This window comes from Pungitius pungitius, chromosome 4 (genome assembly GCF_949316345.1).
Source record: "Pungitius pungitius chromosome 4, fPunPun2.1, whole genome shotgun sequence".
Lineage (NCBI taxonomy): Eukaryota > Metazoa > Chordata > Actinopteri > Perciformes > Gasterosteidae > Pungitius > Pungitius pungitius.
The window spans coordinates 652,298-668,608 of record NC_084903.1 but is presented as its reverse complement, the minus strand read 5'-3'; the positions used below and the strand labels follow the sequence as shown (position 1 = coordinate 668,608).

Below are 16,311 nucleotides of genomic sequence, written 5' to 3'. Positions count from 1 at the left end.
TGAAGGCACAACTCTTAATCCGGCAATTTTCTCCATTACACGTCCCAAGGTCCCAATTTTCTCAAACCAAAGGTGATGTCTTTAATTTGTGGACTCGTCCAATTAAAAACAAAAACAGACCCCAAGGAAACAAAAAAGTGTCTGTATCCAGTGTGTAAACTAACAGGAACACCAACAGTCTCTCAGAGAGACATGTGACGAGCTGCTCCTTTTTTAGCTCCACAATGGAACAGGTGTTCAGCTCCTATAGCGCGGCGGGGGTGTGATGTATGTGGGTGGGTGGGTGTAGGTCGGGGGGGGGGGGCTTCATCTGCTGTTTTAACCCTAACGACGATCGATGACACCCTAAAGACGTCCGTCACAGAATGCCGAGTGCTGTTTCCATCAGTAGCCCCACCAGGACCAGTCGAATAGATCCGATGGGTTATTGCTGACTTTGGGTTTTCTCTGGCACCCTGGATGAACTGTGGGGGGGTAACAGATTTGTTTCACCCTTTGCCCCAGTGAGAGGAGGCCAATGCGTGTTCATCCCATCTGTTTCCTTCATGGCAACAACTCCCTCTGCCATGAAGTGTGGTACAAGTCAGACCAATTAACAATGTACAAATGGCAACATACTGGCACGCCCGTTGTCATAGCAACATATACTACACCTTATTCAAAAACAATTTCAATTTGTTCTGATATATTGAAGCACCAACGTGAGCCAATGAAGCGATAGAAGGCTGTGAATACAGTAGTAGGCTGTTCTTTTTGTCATTGCCTTAGATGTGATGCGATCCCTTAAATGTAAACACTATCCATTTCTAAACTGTTCTGTAACGCTCCCTACAGTGCATTGGAGTTACTTGCAGGAAGGATTGGATTCATTTAATGATCCGTTGGCTGAACTCAGGCTACTCTGATCAGGTCATCTGACGAACAACCAACTTAGCATTTTTAAGTTATTATGCACCCACTGAATGAAATTCAATCTCAAATGGAGTATCGCCAGTAGCCATTGAGTGAGAAAACGGCCCCTTACAACAAGCCTCCCAAAACACATCTATAAAGAATTAACACCAACAAACAGTCCATTTCTTTAAAAATAAAACAGCCAAATCCACACAGCTTAAAATGCTCGGTGACCATCTACTGGTAATCAGGTCAAAGAGCAGCACGTTGTCACCACCCATAACGTGTACAAAAACGCTGGGACACAACTAGGAGACTAACTAGGACAAGTATTATTCACAGACGTGATGACAATATTTGTAAGTAACACAATTAAAAATTAAAAACATAAATTGGATTAAAATAATGGATTATAATAAGAGCTAAAAGCGTCAGCTAAATGTCATGTGATGTCATGTGATGGATAAAACTTGCTGCTTCGGTTTAGGCTTGTTCCTGCTGGATCAATGTTCACACTGACTGGGACATTCTTGTCCTTGATATAAAAGTATTCAAGTCCTTGATCATTGGGCCACTAGATGCCAGCAAAGCCCCAAATAATGATTCCACTATGTCACAACACCTCATCTGTTTACTCCACCAAACGTTGTTGGTCTCCTGTGTGTTTGCTATTACCGACGTCTGCTTTGACAAATCATCATTAAATCAGTGCTGGTTGGTGTCGAGTGGACGTGGTTGATTATTTCATGTGGCAAAACAATACAACTCTGTTATTCATTTCAATTCTTATGGACCACACTGTGTGTGATTGTGGGTTAACCCTTGTGTAACTGCTGCATGGGGAAACAAGTTCTTCCTTTAAGGTCACTTGACCTGACAGGGTCATTGTGAGTACCATGGATGTAGTGACCAGTAGCTCAGGACGGACACCAAGTGGACTGATCTCCGCCACAGCATCAGCTGACGGGTTTGTCTCAGCTCCTGACAAGGGGAGGAGTGAAGGGTGCCGTTCTCGGGGGGCGTTGACAAAATCAACCTGCAAAACACACAGATTGACGGTTTGTGTAAACTGAAAGCTTCCAACCTCCGAAACTTAATGGCTGGAAATCATGAGGGAATCTACGTGTCTTCATGATTTTACGTTAATAACCAAATAGGGCCACGAGTCCTGCCCCAAATATTTGGAGCTCTTTAAACATGAAAATAACCTAGAGAAATGAAAATAACACAATGACTTTCGTGTATCCATAAAGGAAAATCTATACGTTTTAACACCGTCAGCAGCACAATTAACGGACCTGCTACTTAAAAGAACCTAAAAGAACAAGTTATTGCTGCAGCACCTCACAGTCGTGCTGTCTGGTAATGGGAAGGGTTCAATACCAAAATGGCCTAAATAAAACACCTCGCCACAGCAAGGCGATCGATGACTGCAACAAACAGGGGGTCAACTGGGAGTCTCCGTCAGAGGGATGGAGCAGAGAACACAAGCACCAACGGGGGATGTTGAACTGTCAGGAATAATGAGGGAGTTTGTTCTCCTGGATGCCAATTTGCATAAACCTGGTGGTGAAGAGCCTTCATCTGTCACTGCCAACATCAGGACCCGTTCTAGAGACACGCTCTCTTCCAAGGGCCCGGAGGCCTGAGGAGAAAGTCACTCATTATTATACAAAGGGAAGAATGGACCTTCAATCAAAGCAACACAACCATTGTGTGAGTTTGGATTTTCCCAATAAATATACTCTTTAAATCAATTAAAATATATGTTGCTATACATATATTGGTGGAAGACTAAGGCTTGGGTAACGGCAGACTAATTGCACATGACTCCTGGTACCATTAGGAACAATTCTAAATTCAAAAGAAATTAAAGTTTAAAAGGAAATTGGGTAACGATCTGTTCGAAATCTCTTGTACATCCACTTAAGAGCAAATCTATTTGAACCAGTGGTTCCTGCACGAGGACACTTGTCGGTTTTACCCTGTTTGTCTGAAGAGAGAGATTTCTCTTGATAATGTATTTTCTACCATGATGTAGCACACGTTTGACTGTTTGTGGTTGGACACTGAGAGCTTTTACATTTTGTGGTCCAGAGCGCCGTAAGGGGTCTGTATTATGGAGCAGAAATCCATGTGCACCACTTTAAAGTCAACGGCATTGTCCAAGCAAGTTGCACAACACGACTACCACGTTAGAGAAGTGAACAACGGGAAGGGAATCCACGGTGATTGCACCTTGCTGATGGGACATCAAGAACTTTTGGTCAGAAACAATGTACTGCATCTTGATTGATTAGCGGAAAATGGTCTTTAAGTTAGCCGACAGGGCCTAGCATTAGCTCATTCACTTGCTATGATCTAATAGGCTTTCTAATACGTTCTTCACACATGTATTGTTTGAAGTGGGAGTTATTTTAGTGTCCAAAATGGAGCCATGAACTCATCGATTCATTCTGCAACTTGTGTGACCCGTATTATGGGAGAGTCCCTTTCTTTAAAGTATTATATTTAGTGCATGTGTATGCAGAAAAAACTGAGACTGCTGCTTCAGCTAAGCAGAGCTAAACAATGTCCCTGACTTGCCAAAGATTATCAAGTCTTCTCGTGAGTTTTAAAATAGTGAGAGGACAAGTTCCATCGACTCAAAGAATGAAGCTGATTCAATATTTTACTTTCATTTTTAGAAAACAATGCATTATGGGAAGGCGGTTAATATGCTGATCATTTAAGAACTTCCATCTTCATCAGATTACCTTCAGCATCACATCATTCAGCTCACCGTTTTAAGTCAATACTGGAAATGTCCTGTCTAAAAATACATCTTGTATATTTCGTGTTGCCAAAATAGTAGTTTTCATCTGACGGTGTAATAATGAGGTGTGCAGCCATCTATGGACCCAACCTCTGGATATCTTCATGTGCTATTGCTATAAGCTTAAAGCTGGTTAGACATTGTGCTTCATGTAGTTCAGTTAACACCAACCAGTTCATGATTTTAATTGGGGGGGCATGCACTAATCCCACAAACAGGAACCTGTTGTGTGTTTAAATAACCCTGTGTTTCTATTTAACATGTAATGCACTGCAATTGAGTTTACAAAAAGGACACACTCACCGAACCTTTTTATTAGGGCAGCAGCAGGAGACATCTTGACTAACCATGAAATGAAATAAGCAAATCCTCCTTTCTTACTTGAACAGAAAATAAAGTCCATTTATTTTTCACCACAGAAAAAGCTTAACAACGACAGAGGAAAAGAGATTAACAAATAAATAAATGCAAAGCACTGCAGTGACATTCCACAATGGCTCAGGCCCACAGCAGTCCGATAACAAAGTACAATCAGCTGAAATGATTTTTTTTTGTTGCTAGTCAAGAGGTTGTAGGAAACCACTTGGCTAATAACATAACTGCATGTATCCTCTATTCATTTACATTTCTAAAACCAACTAAAATCACCTTACAATGGATTTTTACTGCATTGCATTCATCCCCTGAGCCCTTTAATGCACAATTCCTACTATTGGTTGGTTCTATTACATGAGAACATGCATGTAGCCTCTTGATCCAGTTATGTACACACATGTACACACATGTATACATGTGTGTACATGTGTGTCAACACTGTAACACTGTATACTATACAGTGTTGATTAAACACCACATTGCCCCCTCACATCCATCCCAAAGTCTAGACATAGATGGCAATCATCAGTACAAATGTGCTTTTGCATCGTGACATAAAAAAATAAATAATATCAGCAAGTGTTTTGCACAACCATGACTTTTTAATTCTATTAATAACAAGCATAAGGGGATCAGGCTGAATGTTTCCCTGAACAGGAACCAAATGCAGACGGAGCGGGGAGACGGGTGGTGCTCACAAGGGCAGAGTGAAGTGGGGGGGGGGGGGGGGGAAACTGAAAGAGAATGTGAATGAATACGTGAGCTGAGTGCACAGTCAGGTGATGGAGAAGCAAGGGATGGAAAACAGCAATAATGACATGTTCTGTGGAACAGGACATGTGGCTGGAGGCGAGAGATTGAGAGACTAAGACACTGAGACACGGCTTTAAAAGGGGGGTCACTGACATCACTTGGATTGAAGCAGCAGGGGGCATTGAAGTGGGTTTTTTTGCAAATCTACTGATAACTAATGGTGCACCTTTAAAGACAGTATATTTACCGGATTTGCAGAATCATCTGAAAATACATAATGACATCAGGTTGACGGAGACTCAACAAAATAACGAGGAGCTTGGCGCTGACAAGCTTTGAAGACCTTTGCATTGAAATAATAAGCTCTAAAAGGTTTGGAGTTTACACACAAAGCTTGTTTGTAGGTTACTTTCATGAAAAAAAAGAAAACATAAACGCCGCACATCCTCCATCTCCTGATGATCCTGACCCTGGAAAACTGATGATTGCATTTCATTAATCATATAAGTGTAATCCAACTTGATTGAAATGAAAGATTTGCTATTAAGCCAAACTCAAAGTGCAGTCCGGGTCCTGATAGTGCTGACAGGTGTGAAAAGGTCACTATAGATTCCGCTTTGTCATGACCTAAACCAGTTACCAATGATTGCAGCTCCCCGCGTCTGCAAAGTGAGGCAGAGATGTGCCCTTGAGAGATCTTTGCTATCTCTGCACTTTATCTGCACCAATGTTTGACAGAGAAAATGCATTAGTCTGCTATAGGTTATATGCAGCTACCAATTCTTCAATAGGGGGGGATTTTTTTATTGGATCTCCAGAAAGATCTTTGTTGTCACCTTTGAATTTAGATCTACTGAAAGGAAATTTAAGGATTTTTTTTCCCGCCGAAAACCGAACCGTGGGCACATGTAGAAACCGCAGAGACAAATCCGAGTGTGCTGACTGAGAAATGAGGCGTTCGCCTGCTGCAAAATATTCAACAGTGTTACCGCGCTCTTTGACATACTGCGTTACACGTCCTGCTGCTCCCACGGCCCAATTGAGATCAAATATGTACTCTAGTGCACATGAAATCCCTTGAATTCGGGGAAAGGAAAGCACTATTGACACGGAGCCTGTGGCCTGTGGCTCTGGACCTTCCTCACGGGGCTGTGTACACTGGACGCACCCTTTCATCCCTGTGTGGGGCGTTGGCTGCAATGGGGCAACGCATGGGCGTCTCCTGCCCTCAGCAGATGCCTTTGAGCGAGCTGCAGGTGTCTGCACCTGTCCTCTGGGGCTGCTGAGACGTATGCATTAAAGGGAGGCCTGTGCCATGACGTGAACGTCAGATGATTGTCCTCACGACACCCGAGTGGACGTGATAGGAGCGGACAGGCCGGGAAGGATCAGTGAGCAATGGATGAGTTGGCATTCTCCAGCCGAGAAGAGACGAGAGAACGATGTGAGTGCAAAACAATGTAGGCAATAACAGCCATTGAACACGCCGTATTTAAAGGTCTCATACTGCTGAGCTCCAAGTGACAAACCCAATTAGTAGCATTGTCCCGAGGGACCACGGCTGCGTGCTGTGTTTTTTCTTTTTAGTCACTGGTCGAGCAGCCATCTAGTTTGTCAGGACAGAGAACAAGCCCTTGACCAGATGTGCTGACTGCTCTGGTAACAGGGACACAGCTCCGGGGTCTCCAGAGGACTCAGGGGGACTGGTTACAGGATGACAAACATCAGCGATAAAATGTTCTGGTCCCCTGAGAGACGAAATAACACTTTGGGCATCCTGTTTCAGCAGCTGTTTCACATGAGCCCTACGCTGCACGGCACATGATCATTCATCATTTCAGAGAGATGCTATTGTTGTTCAAAGCGTGGGTTTTCTGGTACTGATTGACAGTCAAAACTGACAGGTGATATTCAGTTCATCCAAATGAATGGGTGGTATTAAGTTGTGTGATATGTTGAAAGGTGTACCAGACTGCGAACTTTAACTTAATAAACTACATCTTGATAAATATTTAAAGGGAAGGTGAACCCTTTTGAACAGCCCGTTGCTAACAACTAGTTTATTATCCCATCCACAACAACCCTTTTGATCCTTTTTTCAGCAAAATCAGAGAAAGTAACATGATTCCCTGCATCTCAGTTATAGTCATGTTCTGCTTTCTAATTAATTTGATTTAGATTGGTCCACACAAAAATGTCATTTGAAAACCTCATCATGTGCATTATTCAGCAGGTACCAAAAAACAATCACGAGTATCATCAATGACAGAAATAATATTTTCTTGCAGACAATAACTATAACAACTTTTTACGTGAAATTAGGTGAAATGAACACTATTTAATCCAGAGAAAATGAAAACATCTGGAAATTGTTCACTTAATCCCACCAAAGGAGTCCAATGAGAAGGGGTGGCAACTGCAAAAGTAACCAATGGCTTTAAGAATCCCTTTTAATACGATAATCTGGATTAAAAGTGCATGCAGTAGGACAAGTCCAGAAGCTCTCCTGCATTTTCTCCAAGTGATCACTGCAGGCATTTATTTCTATTTTGTTGAAAACGGTTAAGAAAAAAACTCTGATGAACTTGTGTCCAAAGGTCCTAAGGAATAAACACAAACTTTGTTCTTACATGTAAAGTCGCACGATTTCATTTTCAAAGCCAACGTTTTTATGAAAAACACAGAGTGAAGAATTAGCTGCTTCAGTTTCCAAGCTCCTTGAGGTAGTTGTATGCTCTAATGTCCCAGTGATTGATTCACTTCTATTCTATGACACCTCCAGGAATGTAAGAGATATTGCATCTGATTAACCGATTCTGTTCTTTTGTGTTGGCTACAAAGGAAAGCTCTCAACCCCTCTGAGCTGCACCATCATCTGGAACCTCAGGCAGTGTGCGTAGCTGCGTGAGCGACACGCCGCAAAATCAATGTTGTAAATGGCGAACTTGTCTTTAAATAGAAGCTCTGTTTGGTGGGTTATGTCGGTATCTTATGTCAGCCTGTAGTAAGCTGGACGTGATCACGTGCAGCCCTGAAATCAAACAGATGAACTAGTTCCTTTAGCAGTTCTCATATTGTGTTCTCTGCACTGAAATGGCTCGGTTGTCCCCCTTCCCCTCGGCTGCACAGAGACCCGCCGTCGGAGCATTTGGGCTCAGCCCGTCCACAGCTGGCGTCCTTTCCACCGGTCCTCGTGCCCCTGTCAGAGGACAGAGTGGGGGCGCGGCAGCAGCCCCTCAGCCCCCTGCGGAAGCGTATGGTGAACAGGCCGTAGATGACGGGGTCCAGGCAGGCGTTGAAAAGTCCGAAGATGAAGAGGATGTGGGTGAGGGAGTGGGACACCTTCCCCTCCAGGTCGTCCGGAAAGAACCAGTACCACAAACCCAGGAGATAGTACGGAGTCCAGCAGACTATGAAGCACATCACTATGAAGATGCTCATTTTCAGAGTTCTCATTCTGGCTTTGGGGATGTTGTTCTTGGAGCAACGGAGATGTGGCTCGTTGGAAGACACTGGACAATAAACAGAGAGAGAGGGAGACGGTACTAAATGTCGTTCTGACCCAGCTGGCGTCAGGAAAAGGTTTAGCTGTGAACTCACAGTTTCTGGTGGTCATCCGTTTGGAGATCTGGATGAAGATCCTGGTGTAGCAGACGATCATCATGACCAGCGGCAGCAGGAAGAGGCAGGAAAAGGTGAACATGTTGTAAGCGGTTTCCTGCCAGTGGGTGAAGAAGCTGCCCCTCGTAGTGCACTGAGTGAAGTTCGCAGGATACGTGATGGTCACATTATGGAAAATGAATATCTGTGGAATTAAAAGGGAAAAACCTAAGGATTGCATCAGCTGCATTTTCTTTGCCATGTTTGTTCAGCAGAGGTCGTACGGAGAGATGAAAGCATTATGCTTGTTTGACAAAACAGCCCAGTATAGGAATGATGAATTTCTATTGGCCAGGGTTCGATGGAAGTAAATGATTACAGATTTTTTCTCCAGCTAACAATCCAACGGCAGAACACATTATTTGACTAATCTGTAAGAAGAGCATCAAAGCAACACTCTTACTTATTTTATTTTTCCATGACGTTTTTCATTGAAAAAATCATGGGTTGATATTGCAGGAATTTGTGATCTAACCCAACGACGTTTCATGAATATAAGGCAGTCCTTAGCCAATCATTTGTTTGGAGAATGGATTGCATTCTCTTTTTTCCCCTCATCAACCTGATCAACAGCGTTATGTAATAGGCTGCCACATGTCTCCTTGTACACGGCAATGCTTCCCATCCCTTTTTAAGTAAATCATGGAGCCACTAATCCCCTACACTGAGACCATTTGGGCCCCTTCAAACATTCTGGTTTGCTTGCATCAAAGCCTCTACAAATATCCAAATTTTATGTAAATGCACCGAGATGTTGAGAGCAAGATGAACCGCGTTTAGAGATTTTAATTTCCTTGAGCGTGTCTGGATCCCTCACACTTAATACCTTTAGGAAACTGAGATAACGCATGCAGATCCCATTATCTGAAGAAACTGGAACCGGGTTACAGTTTGTACATTTCATTTCTCTCGAATTTGTTGCTTCCGTCTTTAACTTAATCAAACACCCTGTCTTGTCCCACCAGTCGTCACCTGGCCTTACCTGAGGGATTGAGAACACGGCGCTCAAAGTCCACGCCACCATCAGCATGACCCGGTTCCTTTGACGTGCCATGCTGATTGCCAGAGGGTTGAGGATGGCCGACTGCCTGTCCAGACTGATCACCACGGTGACAAAGGCACACGAGTACATGGCCTGCAGCTTGAGGAACATCAGGAACCTGCAGGCCAGGTCGCCGGCCAGCCACTGGACGGTGATGTTCCACACGGCGTCCACGGGCATAACGATGAAGGTGACCAGGAGATCGGCCGCGGTCAGGTTGATCATCAGCACTCGGACGTGGGACTTGCGCTTCTGGCCTCTGGCCGCCCACAGCACAGCCAGATTGCAGAAAGTGGAAAGGGCACAGAGGATGAAGGTGATGATCACCCTGACCTTGGCCGCCGTGGAAAAGGTGGGAAGCCGCGGCGCTCCGCTGGACGCCGACGTCCAGTTACAGCGCTGAGGAGACAGCCAGGCGCACGTGCCGTCGAGGTCGCACCCGGAGCCGCGCTGGTAGGCCGCGACCGCGGGGTCACAGGAGCCGTTCATTTTCTGACCCTCACCACGGAGCTGGAGGAGGAAATAAAACACACACACACACGAGAGCCTTTTGTGTGACGTCTGCGCAACATTTTCAACTGCATGGATTTGCATAAAGAGGCAGAGAGAATAGTTCTCCCTCTCTCTCCCTCTCTCTCCCTCTCTCTCCCTCTCTCTCCCCCTCTCTCCCTCTCTCTCTCTCTCCCCCTCTCTCTCGTTCTGCCCACTGACTGGATAGATGCTGAGATTTCCAGATTGTGCACATGGGGGTTACCAACAGCAACACCTGATGACCAAGTTACTTACCCTCTAACGGCAAGAGTATCTTATTGGACAAATAAAATCGAGTTTTTGGGTTGATAAAACCATCACAGAGAGTGAAAGGAACTTCCCCCATTTTAAAGTTACAGATATAAGTCTCACTTGAATTGAGTTATCACTATTGTTGAATTAAGTTTGGCGTCTGCTTGTGATAGGAAGGAAAGCTTAAAAACCAAAGTACCGTCAGTATCATTCATTGATACACATATAAATATATACATGTCCAAAGCAGAATCCTGCACAATATATAAATACCAGAAATAAACTGAACAAACTCACATCTACAAGCGATGCATTTCCGACAGCAGCCCGTTCACAGTGAACTCCTCTGGTTCCGATGCGCACAGCACCAAGGTGTGTGAGCACTGCGCGCTCCACCTCAGCGTCCTCCCGTCCTCCGCTGCGTCACGCGCAGCTCGCTCCCTTCTCCTCGCGCAGGCGCGCGCGCGCGCGCGCGGCGTCGCTCGGGGGGCGCGGTCCCGGCAGCTCTCCGCGTCCCACGAGCGTCCGTCCCGTGAACCGTGAGTTCAGGTTCAGTGTTTCTAATTTGAACCCCGGACGGAGTGAATCTGATGAGACACCGCGGCCTCGAGCAGCGGCACCCGACTCGTTCTTCGTAATTGCACTAATTATGTGAGCAGAAGTACAGAAAATACAACTCGGACCGGCATAGTGAGCTAGCCATTTAAAAAGTGTTGCGCTGTACTTCCACACATTCCACACATTCCACACATTCCACACATTGCACCTCATCTCCCTTTCATTTATTCATCGTGGCCAGTTCCATCAGCAGCGTTTTCCCGTTTCATACACAGTGTTCTTCCTCACAGAAGCAACAGGGACTTTTAACATCTCATCCAGTGTTATTTTACATGATCAGAACTCAGGAAAACATCTTTTGTGGAGTAAATACCTTTGTGAATAAATAAAAACATCTTTCTTTTTCAATGGTGAATTCATAATTGTGTGCATTGATTTGGTTCTCACGCCATGCAACTTTACCAGTGAATATGTTTTTTTCAGGGTGTAGGAGTAAAAACAGAGCTGATGGGAGAACTGACATTTCTCAAGTAGCAAGAAATAATAACGCAATGTTGCCGCTGACATAACAGCGTTGTAGAGAGCTAAGTAAAGAGCTACTGAACTGTAACCAACGCTTAACACTGAGCACATTACTCGGACCTTCACACTCGCATAATCTGAGCTCTCCATAGGAAGTAACAAAATAAGTTCTTCCCATGCAGACACTCACAGCCTGGGGTGAAGGATTTAGCATCAGATTAAAAAAGTGTTGACTTGAGCCACATTGTTTACATAAAACCAATTACAATCCTGTGTTTTAGCTCGTTTTAAAAACTGAAACAGCTGCAACAACGAGCAAAAACAAATGAACTGAATTAAATGTGTACATGGACATGTTTAGCTTTCCCTTCCCACTCATTAGACGAAAGAGAGCGAGAGAAATGATGTTGAGACAGAACGACAAGACACAAGCTGGATTCACCCCAAGTAGGTCATGACGTATACTCCTCTTCTGTTAGAGGATGGTTGTCAGGTGATGAGACAGAAGAGCGACTGCTCATCACGTACGTAAGGACATGCAAGAACCACTTAAGGACCGGTGCCTTATGTAATTTGACCTTCACTGCTCCTCAGGGGAGACAGAGAGAGAGAGAGGGGGGGAAAGCACACTGATAGTGGTTTATCACTGCAGTGACTCTCAGCCGCAACCCAGCTCTCCTTTATTCAATCTACATCTTATCCCCACAAAGTGGGATAGAGTGGCTGATTGGTGAGGACCGGACGTCAGTGTCTGGGCTGCTCTCCAAACAGGCGGTGACCTTCACAGACCCACAGACATCAGACTCTTTGTCACTCTAATCCACAGGAGCCGCGGTGCTTGTATTGAGGCTGGGTGTTATCATCATTCATTGATTCACTGTGATCTTGCAGAGATCCCTTGCAGACTTACTGCACCTGCAGGCACCACCGTGTTTGACCCTGTCCATTCTGAGAATAAATGAGGCCCTGGAGGCAGAATATGGTGTGTTTCAAGTATGCAGCACATTTTTTCCATGTTTAAGTGTTTTGAGATTTCCTTATCCTTGCAACTCAGACCAGGTGGCGCTAGATGCAGAGTTGTGAGGGTGACCTGAATTCCATGCAACCCAGTTGTTGAGACCTTTCACTGAACCCCACAAATGTCAACCGTGTGATGACACTCTAGGGACAGTGAGGGGATCACCGAAGTCATGAGGATGATCCTGATGCTGTGTAATGCACACGGACGGATTACTGGACAGGCTTACTGTGTCAGGGACCCCCCCTGGCTTTAAATGTCACACACACCGGGAAGAGACTGAGATGAAATACAAAGGAGATGTTGCACAAAGATTCTCCCACATTCTGGACACATCAGTGTCGCCACCTTTTTTTATGGAGAACTAAAGGCTTAAAACTGACGGCCTTGTCAAGCGGTTTGTGTGAGCGCCATTCAAAGGTGTTCATTACAAAACACGGCGTTGTTTAGTGTAAAGCAAACAGTCTCACACCCGTCTTAACGTCAGTACTCACAACCCATCGGGGGGGTAGGACCCCAACCAGAGCTTCCCGCCATCACTGCAGTGCTCTTTGAAAAGAGCTCGTCAAGCCGTCAGCTGACAGGCGGCGAGGGGCAGCCGCCTGTCAGCTGATGTGAAAGGTCTTTGAGGATGGAGCCACACACACACACACACACACACACACACACACACACACACACACACACACACACACACACACGCAAGTTTAGAAAATGAGTGAAAGCTTGCTAATGGTCTTCACAACAGGGGGCCACACTGCAAGTCTCTGTAATAGGGACCTACTTGCTTTGCCAGAAACGATTTCACGGGCTAAAAGGAGTTGTCGGGGGATCCAGCTGATTCCCAAAGTGTTGATACAACAGTCACGGACGCCAGATGTGGTCACACAGGGTTTTTAAGGAGAATCCAATATCTCACATTAGTTCCTCTACCATCCTCTATGCTCAATTATATGTTACTTCCTCTATAGAGAATGTACTACCACTATGACCACTAGCATAGCATCATACCTCTAAATAATAAAACTGTTGAGGAGCCATGTCGGATCACATTTATCGGACTGATATAAAAAAGTAAATTATAAATCGGATATGACAAATAAGATGCAACAGTGACCACAGGACTGTGCCGTCCAGAGCGGATGTGCATTAAGCAGCAGCTCCACCGATAGATGTAACACAACTAAATGCAGTTTTTACTTAAATCATTCACCTTCACAAGAGCTTAGACCTTTCCTGATCCAATGAATCAACATGTCACTGACTGAGCTTTTCATCATCCGGGAAAGGTCACCTGAACCAGGTGATTTTATCTGAAAAAAGGCCTCGATAAACACTCGCTGGAAGCTGCGTGCTCAGCGTGAACGCTTTAGACTGCAGTGTGTTCATGTTGAACAGAGCCACGGTTCGACCTCTGCCGTACTCGCTTATGGCTTAAAAGAGTCTTGGTGCAGTGACCTCTGACCTTTGGACATAACAAAGATAACGATTATCCTGGTGTTTGTAATAAAGATTATGTCTCCTAGTGGCATAAAAACGATGAAAAATTCAAAAGAAGAAATGCCTTACCACCGAATTAACCATACAACAGCATGTTAGATAGAAATCAAATGGTATTAAATGCAGATATTCAAACAGCAAAAGACAAAAGCTTTTTCAAGCGACTGCACAAGCTGTCCTACAGAATTTTAAATTAGCGACACAATTACGTTTTTATTGACTCTGCTCGAGCTAAGTGCATCGAATGCAACCTCTAAACAACCCCACCAGTTGCTTTGAACGTGTTAGAAAAACAACGACCACAACACAACTCTTGCTTTGTCCTCCTTTTGCTCAATTTAAAACACTTCGACCCAATCAGCGACACCTATCGATACCTGCGGCGATGTCTCTCAGAACCGGAGGAGAGACACCAGGCGTCAGCGGGGATTCTGTGACGTTGTCGCGCTCCGTACCGCAACAACACAGGTGACCTTCAGTGACATTCTGGGGAAAAAGCAGCTGCTGTGAATTCACACAACGGTTTACCTTCCCTCGGGTCGTTCACCGCGTGCATCAGTGCATCAGTGCATCACGTTGCAAATGTGGATCTAAATGCGTTTGTCCATTTGATCTAAATGGTGCACTGACCGTCATGGGGGTCCCTCATGGGGTGACCCTCTAAACCCCATAGATGGCTCACAATCCGCCCGCTCTCTTGGCTCACACCTGCCAGATGTACTGTGGCAGACAGATAACCGACAGGCGCTTGAAACATGATTCACAGGCCTGTCCGCCCACGGGAGATCACATGGGGGGGAGGGGGGGAGGGGGGAGGGGGGGGGTGATCCCCGGGCGTTGAGGTTCTTTCCACGGTGGGTCTTTTCACTGCAGGTGACAGCAGGCGCGGCGTTTTAAGTGCTCGTGGAGGGCTTTTCATATGGGGGATATTAATCAACAGTACACGTGTCAGGTTGAAGGGGAAAATGAGTGAATAACTATTCGTTGTGTTATTCTCGGCCTGGAGAGGGCTTGCGTAATGTGAAAGTACTCTAAAGCCAGTGGGAAACAAGTCCCACCGGCCATCAGAAATGAGATGTGTTGTCTCTCTGAGTTAAATCCAAGGTGGAACAGGTGCCACAGGGTGTGGATGGCTTCATTATACCATTACAGCCTCTCGTGGCACCTATGTGACAGGACAGAAGGATCAACAGGGTTGATTGACAGCCGCCACCTTCGGCTTGTCCTCATTCTTGATGGTCAGAAGCTGCTACTTCTCTAACAAACCAGTCCAAAGCAGCGCTTAGAGACAGCTGCTGCTCTGATGGGCCCCACACCGCTTCCTGACAAAAACAATTATGTCAAAAACGCCGCGGCGAGGCGCCAAGTGAGTCGATTTTCAGGGTTTCATCCAATTAGTGCAAATGTTTTTTCTTATTATCAGATAACACAAAAGAATGCATTAATCACGGATGAAGTCGAATCCCAAACCGAGCTAATGTCCATTCCCCGACCTCCTCGTGGTCACTGACCGGCGGCCTCTGATTGTAAGTGGTGGAGGGAAGTGAGAGCGCTGATTAGAGCCCCGATTAGAGCCCCTCTCAATCCATCAATCAATTACAACATACATAAACACGGTGAAAGCAACAGGAGGGGGCGAATCGCCCACACACGCAAATCATAGGCACATCAAATGTGTGTTGGGATGGAATCCGGAGAGATAGTTGGCAGACTGCAGTTTGTGTTTTTGGAAAAAGGAAGAAAGATGAGACTCCTCATTGGGTCACAAGGAGGTGTGGAACCAGGGTAAACAGACCAGACTGTTTACAAGGCCACACAGCTGCAAACAAATGAAACCATTTCAGCTTCACCTCATGGAACAGTGAAGGAGGTTTGTGTAGATTTAGATAAGCTATAGTGGAAGCATTTTTAGCATTGGCTCACCGAAGCTTGTCTGCAGCTGTCTCCTCTCTGTGGTCAGATGGAAGGATCACTCCGTCACCGAGGAATTACAGCTGGACGCTCCGAGGTCTTGAGGCAGGCGCCTTGGCTGCACATCTGGTTCACTTTGTCAATCAGTCAAAACACCATAGTTGCAAGTTGGCCTTGAGGAATACTCCATGTTCTTCAGCTGATAAAGATTCAATTTTCAGCCAGATGGGGGGTTCATAATCATAATGTGCCTGTTTCTGGATTGGATGGTTTTTATTACTGTAATGTCACTCCAATCAAGACTCAGGTACAATCATTTCAAGCTTCGCAGCACAGTTGATAATGTACTTCTATGAGTAATACCTGACTTCACTCTTCACCTCTTCTTCAACCATAAGCGGCCTTCCAATAGAGATCACAGAAAAGGAATTTTCTAATGTTAATGAATATATATAAATACCCAAATATTTGGATAGCAAC

The 16,311-nt window shown here is 45.1% G+C and overlaps 1 protein-coding gene across 2 annotated transcripts; it reads right to left on the bottom strand.

Moving 5' to 3' along the window:
• Positions 1–6,733: 6,733 nt before the first annotated feature.
• On the bottom strand, positions 6,734–10,727 carry LOC119198993 (gonadotropin-releasing hormone II receptor-like). 2 transcript variants are annotated; one of them, XM_037456645.2, is made up of 4 exons: positions 10,620–10,727; positions 9,480–10,049; positions 8,438–8,642; positions 6,734–8,349 (listed from the first exon to the last, which is right to left on the bottom strand). In XM_037456645.2, exons 2-4 carry the CDS (start codon positions 10,026–10,028, stop codon positions 7,907–7,909), a joined length of 1,197 nt encoding a protein of 398 aa, XP_037312542.1. In that variant the 5' UTR covers positions 10,029–10,049; positions 10,620–10,727; the 3' UTR covers positions 6,734–7,906. The 2 variants fall into 2 exon arrangements, with proteins under 2 accessions (XP_037312542.1, XP_037312534.2); XM_037456637.2 differs by lacking the exon at positions 10,620–10,727 and having other exon boundaries at positions 9,480–10,184.
• Positions 10,728–16,311: the final 5,584 nt, after the last annotated feature.

Bases quoted from the DNA above. Each gene is read 5' to 3' on its own strand.
- LOC119198993 (XM_037456637.2), bottom strand. From the start codon at position 10,133: ATGCAAATCCATGCAGTTGAAAATGTTGCGCAGACGTCACACAAAAGG. The intron at 8,643-9,479 runs GTAAGGCCAGGT...TTAATTCCACAG, and splicing joins CCGTGTTCTCAATCCCTCAG to ATATTCATTTTCCATAATGT. The intron at 8,350-8,437 runs GTGAGTTCACAG...TTTATTGTCCAG, and splicing joins ACGGATGACCACCAGAAACT to TGTCTTCCAACGAGCCACAT.